The 18481-nt window shown below is 34.4% G+C and overlaps 1 protein-coding gene across 9 annotated transcripts in view; it reads right to left on the reverse strand.

Moving 5' to 3' along the window:
- Nucleotides 1-18481, reverse strand: part of LOC121298217 (forkhead box protein P1-like) — a 157453-nt gene that overhangs the window by 19989 nt on the left and 118983 nt on the right. For 8 of the 9 annotated variants that reach the window (XM_041225196.1, XM_041225192.1, XM_041225189.1 and 5 more), the window contains 5 exons: nt 15847-15984; nt 15149-15238; nt 11535-11685; nt 8046-8244; nt 2589-2693 (listed from right to left, as the gene is read on the reverse strand). In XM_041225196.1, coding sequence (XP_041081130.1) covers nt 2589-2693; nt 8046-8244; nt 11535-11685; nt 15149-15238; nt 15847-15984 — 683 coding nt within the window. The remainder of the gene's footprint in view (nt 1-2588; nt 2694-8045; nt 8245-11534; nt 11686-15148; nt 15239-15846; nt 15985-18481) is intronic. The other variant, XM_041225191.1, reaches the window with a different exon arrangement.

Raw genomic sequence — 18481 nt, forward strand, 5'->3', positions numbered from 1 at the left:
TAATGGGACTAATGGAAAATGCCACAAGTGGGTACCACTGTATGAATATTTGATTATTTGTATTGGATTAAACTATGCATTTAATTCTGGAAAATATATCCCAATTTCAAAACCTAAATGTAACAGAGTAAAAATCGATACTGTTATGTTTGTAATAAAAGTATTACATTTTACATTTTCTTCTAAAGTATAGGGAAAAAAAATCCTCAATGTAACCAGCATCTACTTCCTAGACTCGCTGCAGAAAAAATTAAGACCACCACAGTAGATTACATCTGTAAGTATGGCATTTCCTGATGGGCTACTATTCCAAGAGAACCAAGTGTAAAATAAAATTACAGACGTAAGTGACACATTATTACAGACTCTGTTGTGAGGGCTACACAGGAACTTCAGCTGAAATCTGAAACAAGTCAATTATGTTTCATTTAGGGATTGTCTTAGGTTTGTTTTGGCCTGTGGAACACAATCCACATGAAGAGAATTTGAAGAAAACACACACATACACAAAATAAAAATGATAAAGTTCAAAAGATTTGCCTACTTTTCTATTTTTTATTTTTTATTTTTGGACTAGTGGTTATGGATGATCTCATCCCTCCTCTTGGCCAAAATCCAACACTGATTAACCTAAACATTTGGGGTTATAATAACTTTTTTTTTTAGTTGCCAGGTCATAATTTCTGGTTCCACATTTCTAAAATACCTGTAATAAAAAAGCATTTGCAATGTTAAGGCTCTTTTACCCATTTTATTACCAGGGGCCAAATTGCTACCTCTGATACCTACTGTACTTAAAAAACAAAATAAAATAATTCATCTCTTCTGCAATCCTGGTATACAGGCAGTGTTTAGCAGTGTACATGCAAGTTTGAAACAAGGTTGTAGTTTGCCCTACAGGCTGTACTTCAAAAACAGATTAACAATTACCAAGGACAACACCTGGCTCCAGTATAGATCTTAAACTTGAAAGTTACACCCATGCAACTACAATTTGTCTACAATCTGTTTTTTTCTTATTAATATAGTCTAACAAAAAAAAAACTCCTACAACTTTTTATACAACTGTTTTTACAAGTAAAGTTATAGAACATAAAGGTTTTAAACTAAATTAACACATTTAAACTAGTTTATGTTGGACTACTATAGGACACTGACAAGGTATTTGATCACAATAAAATGTTCTAGCTTTAAAAACCTGAACCTCGTGGTTATAAATGCTGGGGAAAAAGCAACGTAATGAACAAGAATAGGATTTGGTCTTCTGTTTGTCAAGATGGGTTAGTAAAGGTATGCAATGTTTTCATTAAAAAAAAAAAAATCATTATGTATGTAGTTTAAAAAAATAACATTGTCTTGATTCTGTTATTATTATTGGCATCTACAGTATAACTTAAATCTGGTTGACATTAAGAGTCCCTTCTCACTTTCCCCTGTGTTTAAAGAAAAATGGTTCTGTTGACAACAGATGACTTTGACATGATCTACTTTGACATATATACATTAATTTGTTTTAAATCAATGGTGTGATTTCCGGCCTGTTTCAATATGTATTAGGCTATACCTGATTTGCATTACAACCCCCCCCCCCCCCCCCCAAACATAGACCTTAAAGTTTCATGTGGAAGTGCTTAAGGGGTTGAAAGTTAACACCTTTGTGTGCTGTACAGCCTCACAGTAACTGTGAAACAAAGGCCTCTTTGTAGAGATTTTCTTGAAATGTTTTCTTAACATGTTCCAAGTAGTTTAGGCAGGCAACTAAAGTAAACAAGATGTTGCCATGATAAAAACACTTGTAAAAACATTATACTGTGCACTTTTTTTTTCTTTTTTAAACAAGAACATTAAACAGAATACTCAAAGGTTTAATTCCTTTCAGATTTAAAAACAACTGCCGATGCAATCTAAAAAGATCCTCAATGAGAGGTTTAGACAACAGAATAATAATTAAAATAATCTAAAATTACATCACACACACCAAGTTCAACTATTGTGGGTAAAATGATTTGGCATATGGAGGAGGCATTATTGCAGAATGGACAAAAATATAATTGATTAGAAAAAGGAATATAATAACTGATCTGGTTTGGGTGTGTTTTGTAAGCAATCCGTTACTTTTACTACAACCACAAAAAATGAATGCAGAGAGAACTTGGTTTATGTACGAAAGCTGTACCATATTCCGGAATTTAACATGGACAAACATGCACAGCGTCTAGCATATCTGTTGGCAATGATAAACATCCTCTTGTTTGTTTGTTTGGTAGAAACACACAGATCACCATGGGTACCATATTTAGCTTAAGAGTCAGGGGGCCCTGCGGTGTACCTCAGTCTGGGAGCAAACACAGCAGTGGCACCACAGCTGAGCAAAAAATCTGATATGTTATTTGGTTTACCAGGAATAAATCACAAGCTTTAATAGAACTGTTAAAAACACAGTTTATATTAAATCACTAAAACTTAAATATTACTGTTTTCTAAGTAAATCAGATGGCTGCTTCACCATGCAATGTAATTAAAAGGATGCTTTTGACATATGCAATCCTATTTTAAAAGAAAAGAGAGATCTTTGCAAAGTTACTTACTTAAGGAATGATTGGAAATCTTCACATATTGTTTCACAGCCAGGCCATTTGCATACACCATGCCCATACAGAGGGTGGCTGTGTGGGTTATCTTCGTTGGATAAGCTTATGATGAAGGGGGAAAAAACAAAACACAACCATTTTAGTACAATATATTGTATTTTGTAAGGTCAACTTCTTGTAGTAAATGTTAAAGTAGAGTGCCAAGTTAAACAAAATAAATAAAGATACAGAAATTATATTTTGGGGGCTCAGTGTCTCCAAACATTCTTTGATAACGAGTAAAGGCTGTAGTCATTTGGACATCATAATTAATATCCGATAGAAAGAGCAAATTAAAAAACAACATACCGGTTATTAGAATACACCAGCAGTAGTTCAGGACTGAAGTAAATGTTAAAACTCAATTGCTTTTTGCATAAAAATTTAAACCTTAAAAAATGTGCACGCTTTGGAATTAAAACCACGTGTAATATAATGCGACAAAAAGAAAAATCATAGAATAAGGTCTCCACATATTACACACATCGTGGTAGGAACTCATTTTGCCACAGTTGTGGGGCATGACCTATGATTAAAAATGTTTGTACTGTATGTCTTTGAGTGTGTCTGCAAAGTATCCTCATGAACACAAAGGGTTAACCCTTCAGGAGGATTCCAATCAATATGTAATGATTTAGCTGCACTGATCCAAGTCATGAGACACTTAGATCCAGACCATGTGGTGCTCAGGGAAATGTTGAACTGACCGATGAACCATATCCCAAAAATGTACCCTGTGGGATTGAGTTTAGGACAAATGATTGCTTCGAGAGTAAATACATTATCTTCCAGACATCCATCTGGCTAACGTAAGCTAAATATTTTACATTAGTGGAAAATATATTGAAAAAAACATGAAGACAAACAATAGAAAGTATAGGTTTATCTCTGTTCTTGTTTTAGTTATTAGCATTTGTTATTCATAATTAACCAAAAATATATAATTGGTTGAAATTTGAGTGTAATTCTAACTATTTTATCTACAGAATAGTAATAAAATACTATGACCAATATTATCCACACTTATTCCAACCATAATCTGCCTAAGACACTACAAAAAGACTATTGCTAACTAAAAAAAAGACAATTTGCTAAATTCAAAATTGCGTTTTTTTTTAAATTATTTTCTGTTACGTTGTCAAACTTCTAGCATTGTTACCATATATATATATATATAATATATATATATATATATATATATATATATATATATATATATATATATATATATATATTTAAAACACATTAAAGAAATACAATTTCAATAAACAAAAATAAATAGTGTGCATCATGAGGATCACCCATGACTTCCACAGACAATGCTTTTATTACTTAGACCCCCCCCCCCCCCCAAAAAAAAACCCACATTCACGTAACCTGAATAAGCAATTGCAACTTTCAGCGGTTCCATTCTTCAATAGGGAACACTGAGAGTTAAATGGAACTTTCACACTACACTAGCCTCTGCAGCTGCAGGCACATCTACAGTGCCTGTATGAATGGGACAGACTGCCATATGGACTTAGAAACTGAACAAGCTGTATGACTCTCAGCTACAAGTGCCTGGGGGACTGTCCTATATAGGTACCACCTGTGCTTTAGAAGCTCTGTGCTTCTGATAGAATTCACAACCCATGAACGTGTAGTTCATCATTCTTACAATAGTGAAAACAAAAAGACACCAAATGTATTTCCTAAAACATTTTAAAAGACCTGTTATAAACCTTCACTAAATATGTATTTTTTTTTCCTGTGGTCATGTATGTTTATGCTAAGTATCTACATATTTTTTTTTTTTAAGGGAAGAGCTCTGCTCAACATTTCTGAACCACGTTTAATGTATAAACACCATATATGTTAGAACTGCTAAATTAAATTGTTCTATTTTATTTTGATGTGCCAATTCAGCTGCATAAAATAACTGTACAGATTAAAATCTCAATTTGTTGATTTAGGCAAAGCTGTACCTACAGTATTACATTTTAAGGGTCATCACAGCTTTTTCTGTACTATAATTGCTTGCTTAAAAGTTCTGATTTTTCATAACAAGTGATAATTGCATTGCAATTAGAAAGCAGTGGAGCATTCATGAATGTGGTTAACATGTCTTTTTCAAGATTATATATATATATATATATATATATATATATATATAATTATGAATTATGCATACACATTAAGACCTCTGTTTTGGTACAGCTAATACATAGATGTGGAAGATCCATTCTAATGAATTTTTAACATGGAAATGTCCCAACTGATGGACATTGTTCTGTTTTTGTGTAATTTAAAAGATTTCTTTTAATTCTTCCCAAGTAGGCATGTTGGTTAATTCTACATTAATAAGATATTGAATTGTTGAGTGTACTGGGATTTATTGTGCACAGAGCTCAGAATAAGGCAGATGTGCCCTTTTAAATAGCAAATGACTAAACAGTAGTAAATTACAAAAATTACATAAAATGATCTACATTAGTGTAATAAGAGAACTATGAAATGGTAAATCCTTCGCAGCCTTTTTTCACCTCAACCTCAAAGGCAACACTTAAATTAATTTAAACATTTTCAAATTCTCTAACATAGTTAAATTCACGCATTCTTACTCAGGAACTGTCAGGTTCCTATTATTATCTCACAGCCCCAGGGATGAGTTAAAATGATCTTGTTACAACAATATGGAAAACGGTGCCATCAGAAATATCACTTTAAAATTATACATGCATACTTTCAAAACTGACATTGAATTTATAATGCAACGTTTAGCCCTTGCTTGTGTATAACCTTTAAGATATATGTCTATCTTAAACAAAAAAGTGTTTTTCAGTTGAAACCATAAAAGAAAATTAAATCAGCTGAATAAAATCAAAGCATGTAAAACACAGTGAGCAATGAATTTCAATGTTACTGAATGCCCAACAATCACACAGGGAATGGATCTTAACAAGCCTTGATTTGAGCTTTGGCATCCTCTTCACAAATCGCACTATAATATCCTTTAGCTCTGAATATTGATAAATATCCCTTCACACCACAACAGGGATGTTGGTCTCAATTGGCACTCTCCACCAAACAGTGTTTTTCCTCCCCTACACTCAAGGGTTTACCCTGAATGATTTCATTATAATTTTCCTTGTAGAAGACAAATTAAAGGGGAGAGCAGGAGTGTCGTGCCAAATCAGATTATTTATCTCTTTAACAGATTGCTGTGCTCCAAACCCCATAGCTGCTGTTGCTGATGGATGCTGGGTAGAATGTGGGACAAGTTCAAGTAGGGATGCTGCTAAGCTCCTCTCCAGTAACACTGATTGGGAAATACGCCTAGCCACTCAAACGTGTACTGTTGTCAATTTATGGCACTGAACCTATATAACAAGATATTATTACTATTATTATTTCATTATTTTTAAGTGAAATATGTAATATACATTTGAACTGTCAATTATCATACTATATTGAATTAATTGGAGATGCTAGCATATGTTTCAGCAACATGGTTGAGTTTCTTCTCCTTTCAGAAGGGAAGACAAAATTGCAAGTGCCTGTGGATGCACTTAAGGTTTTAGTTGCAGGCGTCTCAGTGCCTGACCACATTTTATATGACACATGAAACCAACTACATGGTGCTTAGCTCTACTGTAAATGAATGAGTCTATTAGAAGAAGAGAAAAAAGCATCAGAACTGAACTGTTACTGCTGTACAAAAATATATAAGAACTGTAAAACTCCATCAATTACTGGATAAATGTAAGCAGTGTAATTAAATGTGTAACATATTATTAAACGGGTTATTCAAAATTTGATTAATTTAGGACCATATCACATAAATTGCTCGTGTCAATAATATACTTTGAACACCTGCATGCTATTTAAAAGAACTTGGTTCTATTTCAATTGAAGCAGCATCCTATTAACAGAGACGCACACACTCCACTGTAATAAACACATCTTAGTTTCTAAGACCAATTCTATTGTGTGGACAGTGAACGATCTCAGAGACCATATTAAACATGTTTTAATGTTGCCACTGCTGCTCAATATAAGAACCTGTAATGCTTTACAAAATAAGCACAACAAGTGCAATTCAGTATTTTAATCTATCTATTGTACTTCAAATTATTTTTGGAACTAATGCCCTTACTGAAGACACTGCCCCCCTCACACTCATGAAATTACCAAATGCTTGAAAAAAATATTATCCTAAATAAAGACATTTTAGAATATTGAGGAATAATAATGCTTTATTTAAAAAGGGTACCCAATTTGTTATTTTTAATTTGTTAAAACAGTGTTTTCTCTTGTGATCAACTGCAAGTACTGAAAGCAAATCAGTCATTTTTTTATCTGCCTGTTTTCTGGATTACATTTTACATCTGAGATCCTCGTTTGAAGGTGAAGGAAACAACATTAATCCATACATCTTTTGTAATGCTGGTTTTTTACCCTGGTGTGGCAATTCACACTTCCTGAGGGTGTCTTTGATAACACCCATAGGCAATGACTTAAGCAAATCAGTGTAACATTGTCATGACACATAACATTATGCTTGGGTCTTCCTGTAATCATGGTCAACCTCTAGGTCTTTGATAATATTACATCCACAGACTGTTGCCTTGGTTGTGGGTTTCACCATTGTGTCTATGAATTCCCCTGCCCTAAAGTATGCACTCTGTTCTGATGTGTTTCTATCTACTGTAGCAAATGCATTTTAAAGACCCACCATATGATAAATGTAATTTACAGAAGCCGGAATGATATTTAAACCTCAGAATGCCATAACAAATTTGAAATTGTATGACTACAGTACTTCTGATTGCGCATTATGCTTACTAATTTCACCAGTGTAGACAAAACAAAACAGAAATGCAAAGTCAATTCCTGTTTCAAAAAGAATGAGTGTATATTAACATGCATTTTAAATAGTATCTATATCACTTGCACATTAACATTTATGTTTTTGTATAGAATTGCTTGAATATTGTTTGATTAACAAATTCTTAAACCCATTTTGCTACTTCCTCCTCCTGATCCACAGCCATATTTCGAAAGGAGATCCTACATCTGTGAACCCTTCCTTACCTTTGACGTTTGATGGTTTAAAGGGCTAAACATGTTTTCATTTGCACTGTTTTCATAATGACATAGAGCTTTTGAGCATTGAAAACACAAGTCAGATGCCGCACAGTGAGATCATTCTGCCTTAAGGCTTTTAGTTCAAAGATCACTTCATGAAACAAGAAAAACAAAGTAAACGTGTTATGAGAAATACATGGTTTTCCTTAAAAGAACAGCAAATCACTGATTTTCGAACATCTACCGTGCTTGCTTGGAACAGAAGAGTCTTTGTGCAGCAGATACATAGTTGCACAATATGTTTGGATCCTGTAGCATGAATTAAGGGAAATGAGCTGTACATACCATTCTCTTTTGGGAGTGTTGCCCACATGTTGTCCATTTGTTGAAGCATGATGGTTTACTATTAACGAATTCTTCAGGGGAGCAGGTGAGTGGATGGAGCCAGTGGACAGGTCCAGGCTTCCGTGGTTATTTGTTGTGTTTTCATCTTTACCTCCAGTTACCTCTTTCCAGAGCTGCTGCACGTCTGCTGGAATCATGCCTGAAACAAACACATTGGATAATTAAATCAATTAACAGCTAATCCAACTAAGCCAAGTGTTCATTGGAAAATACTTTACTATGGTGTAATGCACTCGCAACACTTTGTTTTTTTATTTCCCTGTGTAATCAGAGCTTGTCTGTTTACAAATCCCAGAATTGTGACCCATTTAACATCCAAAATAAATAATTTACCATTTTAGATAAACATATTATATTGCAAAGCTAGCTAACAAAATCCACAATTATCACACTACTTTTGCATGTATAATTATGTTTGTGCAGACAGGGGTATTGTTTGCTTACTCCTGGATGATGAAGGATAATAACAACAATTGTTAACAATACTACCAATAGATAGATGATTCTCTATTTGTAAAGCATGGCTTGCTTATTCACAAAGAAGAGGTTACAATACATCTCTGATAAAGATGTTTTGTAGGCTTATAGCTCCATAACAGAAGAGAATAGGATCCACAAGACAAAGCGATAACACATAAACAATATATTCATTTCATGCATGCCACAGCATACTGTAGCTCAACTATTGGCACATTTATGTTAAACTATTTTGTTACAACTGTAAACTGTGCACATTAGGTGTGGTTGCATGCATTGAATTCACTGGTTTGTGCTGTATTTGCATCTTGGAAGTGTATTAAGATGAATTGCATTTGAGGTTTTCCTTTTGATATCAAACAAAAACACACTACATCAAGTAAAGTGCTTAGGCTTAATGTATTCATGTTGTTGAAAATAACAGTGAGATGAGGATCTCAATGCGATCAGCAAAAAAATATTTTTAATTTGATAAGCTACTAAAGATTTTAATTATGCTCGTAATGGAGAACATTGGTCTAATGAGGCAATGGACTCAAGAGAGCCTAAGTGGCCAAGAACTGTGAAGTGAGTCTAATGGGATTGCTGTATATTCACAGCAGATCGTTTGCATTTCAAAGAGCAGTAAATGATTGCAGAACAAATCAATAACCTTTCCACGTTCTTACATGCATGCTAGCTTTCATTCATTTTAAAGTGTATGTTACTGACAACTATAATAAATGCATATTTAACATATCAAATGCCAGAAACATTTTGTAATTAACAATACCTATTTAGTTCATGCAAATTAATTGTATTCTTCTCCACTTTAAATGTTACATGTTACACTGATTATAATCTTAAAATTGAAGTTACTATAGAACATTACACCAAGGAGAAGGTCACTACACAAGCCAAAGTCCTGTTTTACTGCATCCGAACGATCATTTTGCAACACCTTGCAAAGTGACAGTGTGCAATGTATTTTTAGCCAACATGCTTGATGGGACTACCTGCACACTAACAACTGCCTGACAATTATGGTGACCTCAACACCACTATTTACTCAGATGAAACAACGGTGAACAGACGTCTCTGGTGATTACAGAATAAGATGAGACCATGTAAGTCAATGTGCCCCTTTACTGTCTTACAAATATATAATTTGTATTTTATTTTGTTTTGGGCTGGGCTGTACAGTACATTTTTCTTATCAAAGCTAATTAAAAATGCTGAATATTTTAATACATTTAACTCACTTGTTACATTTTATATTTATTAGAAGAAAAAAAAATCCATTTAACACAAACGTTATTGATGAAAACAACATGGATTTGACTAGCACAATAGGTCATCTGATTATTAGGGTAGACAGAAATGGAAAAAGGAGCTCTGAAGAAGCATATAGTAGTATATAGTCTTTTTATGTTTTTTTTTTTTAATACAGCATTGGTTTATCTTTTCATTTATCAAAACAACTATTCTCCTCATTATAGGTTGAAAATACAGACACCGTTTTAAAAAATGTATGTTGTTGGGACAGTTGATTGATTACTGCTTTCAGAACTCAATTTCACAACCCCAGGTAGTTCTGGCTCAAAGACAAGCAGAGTTCTTCAACCTTTTTCTGTCCTTGAACCTCCATACCCAGGTGACCATGTTCAAGCAAGCAGAAAGTTGATTTAAGGTTCATAATGACATCAATTGAGGGCCATCATCCTTGGAATAAAAAAAAAATTACCTTGTATCCCTGCCTCTTTAAACTCTGAAGTTACTTTTCATGGAGCCCTAGTTCCACAGGGAATGATGACACCACTGTTAGTTTATTGTTCCATCAGAAGCAGACCTTTGGAGCACCTCTGTTTATATTTCTGTAATCACTGGCATACTGATAGGCACCCCTTAGGCTTAAAATATGTTCCTTCCTAATGCTACAGGAACTATTATCCATACCACACAGCTAGCCAAATCAATCAATGACACAAGGCCTGTATTACCTACCGGTGTCCCTGATGTGTTGCTATATGGATTACACTTCATGCATCGCCACATTCTTTGCTTTCATATTGCTAACAAATTTGTCTTGTCACTGTCCCAGTGCCCTCTTTTGGACAACTTAACTGATGTTCTTCAGTAATGAACCTCACTATATATAAAAAAAAAAAACTCCTGGGTGGTATGTCTCAGAGCAAATAAAGACAAGGTAGCCAATCCTTTCTGGATCTGGTTTAAGAACAGCTGCTTTCAATGGCATCTAGCCTGATAGATAAAGCTATGGAAAAAAGACAAGGTGCATTTAAGCAAGATAATCCCATTTTAAAAATAAATAAATAATCATTTTCCAAAAGGTAAAAATAATAAAGTAAATGAGCCTTACATTTACTCTGATGTTCTGAATAGTCAGGTTCAACTACTAAATAAACCACATTTAACATAATAAACAACTTTTTGGTATTTATTAATTACACTGTCCTGCAATTGCAAATGTAATTATACAAACTACACAATTACTTGACGTATTACAGTGTAATACACAATGTCCTCTATTCCCCCTACAAGTGTGTTCATTTAATTCTTATAGAGAACAATTAGTCAAGCACTCTCATGTAGTCTGAGTAAGCACACATGGGTCAAAATGTTGATGCAGGAGCTCAAACCGGTGGGAAAGATTATTTTTAAATGAGGGGGCTCAATAAGCCTCAACAGGAACCATCTTAGCTTGTACCTAAACAAGGCAGTTGAAACACTGCTATAAAAAAAGAATAAAAATACTAGAAAAACCTCTAGGTCACATTTATCTTGGGTGGGGCCAGTGGAGCCTGCATTCCTAACCTGTACTGTTTGTTTTTGCCTCCTTCTATGTTGTACGTTCTACAACAATAAACAAAATAAAAACCAGCATGTGCCGTGCAGTAATCCTGGAGTGCATATTGTATTAGTTGACATGGCAGAAGTGATGGGGGTGCTTGCCTTGAGTCAGCTGGTGTACGGGAAGGGAAGCCTGGCCTGGCTGGATGGTAAGCAGGCCTTGCCGCTGGAGGTTCAGGAGGTGCTGCTGCTGAAGCTGCTGAACCTGCAGAAGCTGCTGCTGGAAGGCCAGTTGCTGAGCGGCTACCTGTTGCTGATCAAACACAAAAACATTACATTTTTACAGGAATGTGTCGTTACATTTAAAAATATATGTGTTACCCTTTGTCGCCACATTAAGTCAAGTACTGTTTAGTGAAACCTTCAACCCCTGTTAATTAGTGTCTATTATTATTGTTGTTATTGAGACTTACAATTTAAAAAAACAAAAAAAACAAAAAAAAAACTTCATCATATGTTGTTAATTAGCAGTGACAAACCATGAAATAACACTGTAAATCATTCATAGAAACAGCCACAGAATTTTAATTATACACATTCATAATTCAGCAAACAACATGTGACTGAATGTTAGTGTTTACTATGCAGGGCAGGCTTGAATTTCCTTTAGTTTCTCTATGCTTTAACAATTGACATGACTTTTAGCCATTAAAAAAAATCCACTCAAGTAAAGTTAATAAAAACAAAAAAAAAATAAATAGAAGGGTGTTTGCCTAAAATCACACCAATGTCAGGGATCTATTAATACACAGCAGGTGGGTTTGGCAGAAAGGGTTTAAAAAAATAAATAAAAAAATAAATAGCTCTATATAAATCTAATTCAACAACGCATTCAGAAGTTAAAAGCTTTCATAAAAACAAACATTCCTAACATCCATCCATTCACATATTTTTCCTAATGTACACTTGACACATATTTATGTGGATTTATCATCTTAAATGGCTGTGAAATCCAGGTATAAGACTCTTTCCATTCATCTTTGCTGTGTAAGGAGTTGGGTGAAGCAGATCTTTGTTAAACCTTTTTTTTTTTTGCCTAGCATGGGGAATTGTTAAACATAGATTTCCTCTAATAATTATCAGAGTGTTACAAGCATAATAAACAGAAGGAAGTTATCTAATATCCCCAATCTACCAAGAATCATAACAATTGTAAGATCTTATCAAGATGATGGCTAACAATAGTGGAAACTAATTTAACCCTCCAAGAACTGCAACTGTGCCGTGACGACCTGACTAGGACTATGCTTTGATTATACAAATCATAAACGCACTGTTAGACCATACCACAAATTTAGTCAGTGTTACACAACACTACTCTGTAAAGTAATGCTTCAAGTCCTACATTAATGCAGTGTTAATTTAAAACAACATCTTTGAATAAACTGGATTTAAAATAAGAAAGATGCCTATTTTATTTCCAATATTAAACGTAAAAGCAACTATAATGTAACAACTGAAACAATAAATAGTTACATTTTTAACACATATTATTGAGGAAATGTTGCACATAAAAAGTCAGGATACGAAAGTATACAAGCCAATTGTCCAAGAAAGAAATTAAAAGCAATGCATGCTGCCAAGCGGTGTTCCCCACCCAATTATCAAACACAGGATACAAGTCAGTTTGTTTACTTCTCACAATTGAATGCATACAAAAAAGGTCTCGCTGCAGTCCTGCTGTCAGGTCAGTAGTCGGTGTTGAAACGCTGAAATATCTAGATAAAACTGCATTTTTCGCTCCCTCCCTAATGTGTTTGTCAAAGGTCAATGTTTTCCAAGGGCACACCCAACAGTAACTGTTTAAAAAACAAAACAAAACAAAAAAAAACAAAGGCATGGTCTGTTTATTTGATCACACTGGATGTAAGTTAAAGTATACAGTCTAACAAGTAAACATTTATTTACAGGGTGTACTTAGGATCTTGTGGTGCTATGAGGGACTGTGTTGACAAAACAGAGCAAGAAAGTTCAGTTTGGAATGCTCCAATTAAAAACAAACCAAAAAAAAAAAAAAAAAATGGTTTAATATTTTATTTTGAAATCAAAAACAGAAACTCAAACGGTTTCTCCTTGCTTAGAACATGCTGTATCAAAATACAAAGAAAGTGGAATATCATATTTAATGTAATGAATTAGGTTTATTAGCTCATATTATAATTATCATCATTATCAGTAACAACAATAAATATTTTAGATATCTAAATGCTCAATATTGGTTAATAGTGAAAGGTAGTTGGAGGAGTAAATTAATTTAAACCTGTCCCTTATTAAGATACAGTTTTCCTCTATAATAAATTGGCATATGAATAGTTTGTCTGCAGGTTTAAATGCTGTACTACCTTTTCTTAAGGACAGCACTACTAAACAAAAATGACCCTGTGGGAGTTAAGGAGAACAGCAGCTGCCATTAGCACCCCGAATAAATATTTGCTGGTCGTTAAGCTGAAAATTGCAAATGACTGTGCCCTTCATATTCCTTTTTTCCTGTTGTCTCAGCCGATCAGAACCCTGCATGCTCTCCCAGCATGCGCGCTTACATTAAAAACTGCATTTTATAGACCAAAGACGACGTTAAGAAGAAGTGGCAACAGAAAGAAAAAAATACAACCCTGAACAAATGATAAGAACGGCAGTGGCAGCCCTTTATTGTCAGCCTTCAAATATAAAGTTAAAAGATCTTAGAAAAACTATATTTTGATGTCTTTAGAATAAAAGCAGCACAAAGAAACAACGGGGGGCTATTGTCTGTAAGCCAAAGGGAAGACGCTCTGTAATTCTTATTCTCCCTTTTGATTGCTGTTAGAAATCAGATTCAAAAAGCAACAGCAGAAGGAGAGAGCCTCTTGAGGCTACAGCCATTTCCTGTGATCATGCACAATGCGCTTCAAAAGTTGGTTTTTACCGATTCTCCTGATCAACAGCACCTTTGTTTGACTCCCCTCTTTTTTCTGCTGTGTTTACATCAGATGCATCTCAATGACAAGCTGTATCTAAGGCTAAGAAACACGACCGTCACGTTGATTTATGGAAGCTCAAACCACAACTTGTCCAAACTGGAACTTGCAGTCATTAATTAGAGAGCTGTGACTTTGAAGTGTGGTTTTGAACATTTGGCTAAATGTATATGCATTTTTTTGGGGCTCCCAGGAAGAGAAAAACTGAAAATTCTGCCCGTCTTTGAACTTCTTTTGACCGCACAATAATAATTTCTTTGTTCAGAATGATGCCTGTTTCCCAGTCATTAACACACACTGAACTGCTGGTGATGAGCAAGCTCTACTGAGCTAGAATAAAACAGACAATACAACAGAGATGAGAACATTCTGCAGTGATATCCCACAATAAAACAAGCTTTCTATCCCTGTGCAATTTCCATCTGAATTATTTGAGAAGCTTTATTAGTTTAATTTTTTTTTCATGGCTAATTTTTTTGATTGTTTACCAAGAAAGCACCTGCAAACATTTAACATAACACTGTTTTGCTTATTAACATACAGATGCTGAAGCAGTGAGCCGAGTTGTATTTATTTCATACCAGGGCAGTTCAGTTCTTTGAGCACTCTGAGAAGAACCCGAGCTAACTAATAAACTTCAGTATGTTCCGATTATTACAATTTGGACCAGAAGAGATATATTTTTCTCATCCATATCGCATTGTTTAGCGGGTCCATTTAAAGTGAACAAGTGTGTGAGAAGGTAAGATTGTGGCATACCTCTTTACTCTGTTTCCCACCATGTTGTTGCTGTAGAAGTTGAAGATGCACCTGTTCCTGCTGTTTCTTATAAAACTCCTGGAGTTGCTGCTGTGGTGATAGGTTGATCATAGATTAGCAGAATGAAATGCAAGAAATCAAGTCATTAATTGGCTCTACATTTGATCTAGCAATAGAGTTCCACTACTGTTTAGATCATTCAAATATCAAATTTTCTTTATCATGTAAAATATGTAAAATGCCAGAAGGTATCATATTTTAATTATTTAAATGATGGTGTTTTTTTGTTTGTTTGTTTGTTTGTTTTTTTTTTTAGATCTAATACCATGTAGATAACTGAAAAAATGCTATCACTTAAATATTGTATTTAACATCATTGCATACTCCCCCCCCAAAAAAAAACTACAAAAAAAACACATTTAAATACAATAAAATGTATTTTATTTATTTTGCTACTGCACTATCAAGGTATGTTATAGTTAATTACCATGAAATCAAAAACAACAACAGCCAGAAAATTATAGTTTGAAAAAAAAAAAAAAAAAAAAGGAACTGAAAGCTGATTTTGTTGTGAAGTTCTTAAACTTCTTTGCTTTATGCTTCTTTGTCATTAACACACAAAGACTGCAAGTGACATTTTCACCACTAAATATTTAGTTGAGTGGACCAGCTTGCGCAGAAATGTTCTCAAGTCGTACCTGTTGTAACATAAGCGTCTGCTGTTGCTGCAGCAAGCCCTGGAGCTGCTGGGGGGTCAGCACTTGCTGCTGGAGAATAAACTGCATTTGCTGAGGAGTTATCACTTGAGGTGTCATCATAGCCACTGATACTGGAACCTGGAATGAAAAACAACTGGTAAAACTCAACTGCTCCATAAAATTATTAACAAAAAAAAGTCCATGTTTAAAAGTACGTCACCAAAAGAAATGTCAAGAGCTGTATAAAAGTATTTATTTATTTTCCTAACAGCTTATATCATAGACAAGGTGATAAAACTGTATGTTGGTGAAAACGATTCTCTCATCATGGTCATCATTTATAAATCAAATATCCTAGAATGAAATAAACCACATTTCTATATATGGTGTAAATGAATGCAACATCTTAAAAGCTCACCATACAAAACAAGCCATTATTACAGGACACCAAACTAGCCTAAATTGTACAACAGATATGACTGGGCAAAAAAGTCATTTGTGAGGACATCGAAAGTGACCGGGAGTTTCTGCAGTCCTTAATTGCTTAGCTTCCATTCCTGATCCAGCCAGCACACAGATGCCTCCAGTCTTTCATATTATGCGAGATACCATTAACAGCCCCTTTCTGTGACATTTTAGTGACAAACAGCTATAGAGATGAACTTGATAGCATTTCACAGCTGCAACTGTTAACATGTCTCTGTGCATTGACATCTTTGTAAGAAACCTGTACACTGTATCTAAAAGGATGATGTCTTGTTCTGATAACAAAGCTGACATTAAAATGACAGTCTGTCTTTGCCAATGTTTCACACATTGTATTCAGGCTTATACCTAATGACACTGCTTTGAATTCTGCATGTATTTTAAATGTAATTTAGCTTAGAATTTGCAAAGGGACATAATTTATTTTTGACAAAGGGTGTGTGTACACATGCTGCTTCGTTCTTTATTCTGTATGAAACACAAAGCTAAAACAAACACATAAATGATTAAAAAGCACAATTAGTTAAATAGGAAATGTAGATTTTATGTTGCTGTAATGGTATTCCATGGCTGTCTAAAAACGTGTTTCTGTGCATTTTTAATGCAGGTTTTTAAGTAACGAGACTGTTGTCCAATATGAAATTCAAGCACTTAACTGCTCTAATTCATATGATGCAGCATGGATAGAATGAAAATGCAATATTAATTCTCTCCAGTATTATGTCTTAATAAGCAGTCCATCTTGACTTTTTCACATGGTTTGTCCTGTCATTTGTATAGCCTGGTCTCATTCCTAATTTCACAGTCATTATGCACTGATGTCCTGATTTTTCAGCATCACTAATTTTGATGAACTAAAAATGGTTTTTGAAGGTCAACTACACAACATATCAACTACTGTGCAATTGTATGGGTGAAAAAATAAAATAATAATAATAAAAAAAAATTCAAGAAATTGAATTAGCGTACTACAGTATACCCCCTGCCTAAGTCATCTAGGGGGAGGAATAATCCATTGTCCTTCCAAATACATTTCACTTCTGCAAGAAGTAAATGTGTATTACCGTATGCATTACTTAATTGTTTTAATATTTACTGAAACCAAAGCTGCAAAGACTGCAGATAGTGTGGTCATTAATAAAAAATAAAACATACAGTCATTTCAAACACATTTTATGTATAGAGAGGTAAAGTGACTTTTCTGCCTATCCAGTCAATGTTTTCCAATAGCCTAACCAGTTCTTGTATCCTTCTGTCCTATTGCCCCCCTGTGCTGTAACTAATACTAGGCATCAAAGATTATGCAGCACTGGCAATAGGCTATTACAGCCCACACTTTATTACCCATTACTACTGAGGTCATTAGCAGCAAGAATGATTGTACTGTTCTTAACCTATTGATCATCATAACTACTACCATTTAATCCTGTGTTGAATGACTGGAAATCTGCTAAAGGCAGCCAGGCAGGGTTGTACGGCGGGGGTGGGGGAAAAGCACTGTACTATAGCCATGGACTCAGTGTTACTCCAATTGATCTCAATAACTAAATAAATACATCTAGCCTGTTGCTTTCTATTTTCAGCACGATTTATAAAAAATAAATAAATAGATAAATAAATAAATAAAGACATGTTGGTGAATGTTGGCATCTTATTTTCAAAATACATACATACATAAACAAACAAACAAACAAAAAACATTCAGAAAATTTGTACCGTAACTTGTTAGCATAGGCTTTTAAAATGTATATACTGTATGTTCATTGTAATTTATAAGACTGTTGTTTTCCAACACAAATGTTTCTGCTAAGCTCTTTAAAACCCCAGCAAGCTGACTGTAGGAGAAGCAGCACAGAAACCAGTGTGGCTAATTGCTCTAAAATGCATCTCCTCTCTTGCCATCTAAAGCACCAGTTGTTCACTCATTATAAAAATATATAATAAATAAATAAAACTAAATAAATAAATATTAGTGTTCCTACACTGACGAATGAAGCTAGTTAAAAGCATTGTATACTATAAATGACTGAATTTGAATGAATCCAAACAAGGTGTGGCACAAACCAGGTGCATCTTGCTCATAAACCTGGCAAATGCAGTACAAATACAGCTGCTGCATGACCAACGGTGGCGTACCAGTACAGGCCTG

Source organism: Polyodon spathula, chromosome 23 (genome assembly GCF_017654505.1).
Source record: "Polyodon spathula isolate WHYD16114869_AA chromosome 23, ASM1765450v1, whole genome shotgun sequence".
NCBI classification, from domain to species: domain Eukaryota; kingdom Metazoa; phylum Chordata; class Actinopteri; order Acipenseriformes; family Polyodontidae; genus Polyodon; species Polyodon spathula.